Source organism: Morone saxatilis, unplaced genomic scaffold (assembly GCF_004916995.1).
Source record: "Morone saxatilis isolate NCDOM2014 unplaced genomic scaffold, NCSU_SB_2.0 Contig8, whole genome shotgun sequence".
In the NCBI taxonomy this organism is placed as follows: Eukaryota; Metazoa; Chordata; class Actinopteri; family Moronidae; genus Morone; species Morone saxatilis.
The window spans coordinates 9,708,725-9,715,148 of NW_023340257.1; the positions used below are offsets into that span (position 1 = coordinate 9,708,725).

At 42.7% G+C, this 6,424-nt stretch overlaps 1 protein-coding gene across 3 annotated transcripts in view; it reads left to right on the plus strand.

The window, feature by feature from the left end:
* Nucleotides 1–705: 705 nt before the first annotated feature.
* The window catches only part of ccnl1a (cyclin L1a), a 9,593-nt gene continuing 3,874 nt past the window's right edge, over nucleotides 706–6,424 (plus strand). Inside the window, exons 1-6 of one of the 3 annotated variants that reach the window (XM_035679538.1) lie at nucleotides 706–1,061; nucleotides 1,269–1,343; nucleotides 1,934–2,043; nucleotides 3,952–4,072; nucleotides 4,259–4,323; nucleotides 4,798–6,069. In XM_035679538.1, coding sequence (XP_035535431.1) covers nucleotides 822–1,061; nucleotides 1,269–1,343; nucleotides 1,934–2,043; nucleotides 3,952–4,072; nucleotides 4,259–4,323; nucleotides 4,798–4,930 — 744 coding nt within the window. In that variant the 5' untranslated portion in view covers nucleotides 706–821 and the 3' untranslated portion in view covers nucleotides 4,931–6,069. Of the gene's footprint in view, nucleotides 1,062–1,268; nucleotides 1,344–1,933; nucleotides 2,044–3,951; nucleotides 4,073–4,258; nucleotides 4,324–4,797; nucleotides 6,070–6,424 lie in introns of those variants that run through there. The other 2 variants (XR_004797423.1, XM_035679537.1) reach the window with 2 other exon arrangements.

Consider the following 6,424-nt stretch of genomic DNA (forward strand, 5'->3'; position numbering starts at 1 on the left):
TGCGTTTGCGTGAAGTCGGAAACAACAAAACTACGTTAATTAAAACATGTAGTGAGATGCTTCTATCGCCAACAAGTGATGTGACGTTTAAGGGGCAAATGTATGGGGGCAGTGCAGTTGATGGCAAAACAAAGCCTCTGTTTAATAACCGCTGCCATTAATTGATTGAAAAATTAGTCTTACATGCCTAATACACATTTCCTGGCACTTTCTCTGTGGCTGCGGGATCAGAGGGTCTTAGACGGTTTATTGTGACAATGAAACTGTTGACAGACAGTTGTTGTTTTAGCGTTCATTTGTCTTGTTTGTTTTTGAAATTGGAAAGTCTCGTTTACGCAGGGCTCTTGAAGGGAGCATCATTAACGTAGCATTTGTAATAATGAAAACAACATAAACATTATTGTACATCAGGTGAGTTGATCTGTTTATTAACTCTTTATTTGTATAACACGTAACGTTGATTAACTTTGTTTAGACTGTGAGTGAGTCTACAGCTGTAGTCTGTCAGGTGAGATAAAGGAAGTTAACAAAGGGTAAATAAAGAACAACAGATAGATGCAGCTAAATATTTAATACGTGTTACATCCCAGTACAGCTTGTGAACGCGGTACATACATCAGTGTAGTTTAGTTTTCGGTCAGTTCGCTCAATATTGCGGGACTACTTTACCACCGCGGACGCGCACAAACGTGTGAGCGTCAACAGGATGGTGACGTCACGCCCCCGGTCACTCGCCCTGCTCCGCCGTCGTCCCGTCGAGGCTGAGCTGAGCTGCAGACCGCCGTGTGTGTGTGTGTGTTTTTTTCTTTTTTCTGGTGAAGATGGCTGCGGGTCCTCTCTCTGTGTCGTCCAACGCGTCCACGAACAACGATGGCATTCTCATCGGGGATAAAGTTTACTCAGAAGTGTACCTCACCATCGACAACTCGCTCATCCCGGAGGAGAGACTCTCTCCGACGCCGTCGATGCTTGACGGCCTCGACCTGAACACGGAGACCGACCTTCGCATCCTCGGATGTGAGCTGATCCAGTCAGCGGGTATTCTTCTCCGGTTACCCCAGGTGAGCCCCGTTGAATAGGTAAAACATATTATTATTTGTATATATATTATATTACATACTATTTCATCAGCCCCGGTTGTTAGCAGCGTGCTAATGTTAGCGCTCAGACGTCGGCGTGGTGGAGGTAAAATGGCGGCGGTCCATTGTGCAAGGTTAGGCCCACAGACGAAGTGTAACCGTCGTGATCTGTTGTGTTTTTATCCACAGGTGGCAATGGCAACGGGACAGGTGCTCTTCCACCGCTTCTTCTACTCCAAGTCGTTCGTGAAACACAGCTTTGAGGTAAGTAGATGAGGTGCGCGGCTCGTTTCTGGTAACGTTGTGGTTAGGTTGTGGCAGCCATGTTGTCGATACGTTGAACCGGAGTTTATGAAGTGCTGAGAGACAAAGAGGGGCCGTACTGAACCCAGACACTCAGCCGAGGAACAAAAGGCCTCAGATCACACATCCATTCACTTCTCTTTACTCCAGTGTGACTTTACACGCCTGATACAATCTCTTTACACTAACATTAATCTTGTGGACACAGTCAGTACTACTATATGGTTCAGATATTCTGAGATAAGCAAACTTTAATCACAGTACATCTACATTCATATTGTGTCAACTTAAGGCTAAAATATTGCATTAATTCAGTATCTCCCTAAACTAGTCTTGCTCACAGGCTTACAGCTTCTCCTAGATATAAAAACAGGCGCTGCCTTAGTTTAAACAGGATTTATATGATCTCCTAATAAATGGTTGTCTTCTTGTATATTTGGTTACTTTGCCCAACCCTGTTGACCACCTGTGGGCAACGTCTCTTAGGTTGCATATCCTAAGTTTTGGAACTCTTCCTCCCAACCTTTTTGCTTTAATTATCTTCTTCCCAGATTGTTGCTATGGCTTGTATCAACTTGGCCTCCAAGATTGAAGAAGCTCCGCGGCGAATACGAGACGTCATCAATGTTTTCCACCACCTCAGGCAGATCAGAGGCAAAAAGTAAGCATCGACATTGAATCCTTTTTGGAAATAAAACGGACCATGTTGCATTGCATTTGTTTTGTTTTTATTCAGTATGATGTTAAATGTTGTACGATGTTGATCTGTTTTGTTGTGAAAGTGCTCTTCTGTTTATCCATGTACTCTAAACCATTTTAAAACTTTTCAGTTTCCGCTTCACTGGTAGTTTCAGACGTGTAATTGTCTACATATAACATCAGAGTTTGACATTACACTGAAATTGATATCTCAACAAGCTCGCTTTAAAAAAAAAAAAAGTGGAGTGCATTGTAGGATTTGTAAGACAAGGCACGCCGGCTTAATCTGTGTGTGCCTTCGTCTTCATAGAAATCTGTACATGTCCATACTAAAGGCCTTGGCATTAACTTGGCTTCTTTTTTCCCTTGCAACCAACTAACAGCGACCAGCTACATTTACCAAAGCCTGGGTGATGTGGAATGGTACGTAAGATGAAGCAGTCGGCATGACAACCATGATGCAAGGGGGTCTCTCCTCCCCCAGGGCCACCCCACCCCTCCTGTGGGAGACGCCCGTGGTCTGAGCCACCGAGGGGCACTGGGATCGGGGATGACAGGTTGGCCGAAGGTCCTTGGCCCCCGGGGCGCCTTGAGGACTCCTGTGGTTCAATCTTAAGCTTTGGGTATCTGTCCGTCAATCTGCGGACCGTTGGGTAATGTAGTTTTCTTCTCTGACTGCTCCTCACCATGCATTTTGTTTGTGCTTCAAGAGCAAAACCCCATTCACCAACTGTTGCCCATGGCTTTTATAGAAATATCACCTTGTTTGTTGAAGGTAGACGATTTAATTCGATACTTGTAGTCCACGTGCGTCATGTTTAGGTGTAGGGTCAGTGCATGCATTGTAGCTTCAGTGGTTTGGCATTATATGTAGTTAAATTGAATCAAAGTAAAGGAAATGAAGTGAGTGTGTCAGAAGTTGTGATGCACTTGCAGTAAGTCGTGTTTTTAGATTTGGATTTTGGCTTCAAGTTGTCGTAATAACACTGCTCCTGGGAGTTTTTCCATGCATGTGGTTTGTAGCATGACCGTATTCACAATTAAGCTTATGTTTATTTGAGAAATCAAAATACTACGTTTAGATCTGAACTTTGGTTTGTTTTTGGTTCTGAAAGGCTCAAATGCTGAATCAACACCACAAGTGTTACAAAGATGTCAGATATATGTTTCTTGTTACGTAAGTCGCATATATCATGAATAGTACATAACAGGGAGGCTGAATATGAACAGACTCACATGTAATCAAAGATTTTAAATCCAGAAAGATTTTTTTAGTGATTGTAAACTTCCAATTGTAGATCTGCTTTAATCAGCAGGTGTCATGTAGGTTGGTGCAGGTCTGTTTACAGTGAAATGTATTCATTGCAGAAGGAATAATTAGCTTTTTATATTTTCTTTGAGTCTGCGTACCCTGCTGTACTATTAACAAAAGAAAAGTAGTCATAGTGGTTTTTGGTATGTTATACTAACCTGTACAGTACGTTCACAAGAGGTGAGAATGACTTTGACATGGCTCTTTATAGCATGTTTGCGGTTTTACTTGAGTGGACAGTTGAAGCTTGAATAGTGTAAAGTTTTTGTATGCTGAGGTAGTGATGTGGGTGATGATCTGAGTTGATATTTCTATGAAAGCTGTGACACGGGGTGATTGAGGTCGAGGGCTGTCTGCAGATCCCATAAGCTTTCACTGGAACCACAGGAGTCCACAAACCCCAGCAAACTGTCAGGCATTTAAACAGTTAAACTTGTTGCTTTGAGTTGGTTGAAACGGAAAAAAGAAAAGAGTGCAAGAAAGCAGAAGGGCACTTTCTTTTTAACTTTTATTTTGAAAGGGGAAACATTATTTTATTTTGATTCCTTTATAAACTAGGACTCCAAGTTCATTGATACTTGATCAGAACTACATAAATACCAAAAACCAAGTCATCAAAGCGGAGCGGCGGGTCCTGAAGGAGCTGGGTTTCTGTGTCCACGTCAAGCATCCACACAAGGTGAGTTAAAGCCGCACTGACTACTGGTAATTGTGTTGTGTAGTTCAGCTGTTGCAGCTTTGTTCTGCCATGCAGATGCAACCACACAGGAAGCAGCTTTGATAGCCTATTCTCACTTCTCATTGACAACATGACACACTTTGTGGCCGTTCCTGTTTTTTTTATGCAACCACTTTGTGATTGCAGATTATCGTCATGTACCTCCAAGTCCTGGAATGTGAGAAGAACCAGACGCTGGTCCAGACGGCCTGGTAAGTTCCTCCATAGTTCTCCACTGACCATCCCCCACAGCAGCAACCTGTCATGTCTGCAAGAAGTGCCACCAGACCTGGGCTAAAAAAATAAGTTGAAAGAGTTTCAAATGGTTGAATTACTTGAAGAGGACTTGATTTATCTGCTAGGATCTTTGGACACACCCTTATGTGGAAACCACACCTGTCAGATAAGTGATACTCAAGTACCTCTCGTGTTTTTAAGGACATATTTGAAAAGCATTCAACAAGCCATTTTGCCCAGGTCTGACATCCCCTCACTCCATTTTAACCCGTCCACCTCCTTTTCTTTTTTTTTTTCTCTAATGGAGCAATTTGTTTTATTGCCTAATCCTGTTACGTGTCTCACTCTCTTGTCTGCCCTTACATGGCTTTGCTGTAAAGTCTTTTTGATTTACAGTGCCCAGGGAACTTGGTTTAACTTTGTCCTTTCTCTCTACTCTTTGATTAAAGGGTAGTCCATGCTGGTAAGTCACATAAAGAACCTCTGAACTCTGCCTCCTCCAACCACATGACCTCAGGAAGCTCCCCCCATTGGCTGGCTGCCCCTCTCCAGACAGCCAATCCCAATGCCAAGATTCACTGAAGGGGGCGGGCGGGCCTTTCCCAACAGCCAGCATCGTCTTGTTTTCTCTTTGGTGTCCAAAAGGATTTGTATTTTTTTGGTCTTGCTACAAAGGTTTTAACTGTAATACCTATCTTTGCCAAGTAGCTTCAGATACATTTATATTCTGACTTTTTTTTTCTCCTAGTTTACTTGCATCTAGCAAAGAAGTAAACCTTTTTTTTTTTTTTTACCAGTTTACCTGCCTATTCTTAAAAAATATTTACAGTAGTATACTGTGTCCTGTCCCCAACTGACGTGGTGTCCAGACATGTGTCTGTCTTACAGGCTGATCCAGTTCTCAGGTTTTGCCTCCAAGGACCTGTCTCGCCCACGCAGCAGTCAGAATCCAACGGCCATGTGTAATCTGTAGTAGCGTTGGCATAGCAGTTTCACACCGACCTGCCAGAGTGCACGTCAGGTCATTTGTTGATGGCAGGTTAGAGTGGAAGTAATCGCTGTGTGACAGGTTTTCAAGTTACTTGTGGCAAACTTCCACTGGAGCAGTACATACCATGTTGATGGATGGAAACTGACACACACAGTATAGTATGCATATGGAGTGTCACCACTGTAGACATGACGTTTCTCTGCTTTGTGAATTGTATTAGTATTTTCCTGGCTGTAGTTCATTTTGATAATGGACTGGGATCCGTGTCAAGTTAGGTTTTCTGGGTTTTTACCTTCATGTCTCTTATCACACGTTTTTTTTTTCTCTCTCTCTCTGACCTCTATGTGTCTTAAAGACATAGATGTTCACACCACCCTGTACTTGCCTGATTCACATCCTGGCCATGTTGTCTTTCCTAATGCTCTCCCTATGGCTAATCTAATTTATCCATTGCTCTAGACAACCCCACTGACACGTAATCTGTTTTGTAACAGAGATTACACTTGGCCTAAGTAGTGATGCATAGATTGCCACCTAATGTCTTTCAGTGTATTACAATGCCACATAGTGGAATGGGGTTGCAGATAAATAGTATTAGTGGTCTTCCCAGGGTCAATTTCAACTAATGGTTGAAAAGCATTTATTTGAAGTGGATAGTGGTTGCTGTTTTTCAGCTGAATGTCCTTGTATCCATTTCTAGGCCACAGTCTTTATAGTTCAAACACTAAACGTAGAAACGTTAAAGTCAGAATATTAGAACAGTGTTGAATCATTTACATCAACCTGCCACTGACTCCTGTGGTGGCAATTTGTTTAATAAAGCATACAAATTGGTAGGGTCTTTGTCTTCTGTAAGGTTTTATTCAAGTCATCCATGAATTCATGGTCTCAACGCAACCGTCACACACTCTCGTATGTGAAAGTCCGAAAGAGCCCCGATTGGCAGAAGCAGTATGGTTTTATCCCTGTTGGAGCGTCACTCTAACACAGTTACACATCCCTGAGTTCTGGGACAGTAAACGCAGTGAGGTGAGATGATGTGATCATGTCCTGGGCTTCTTAGTGAAGTCTCAACATCCCACTGT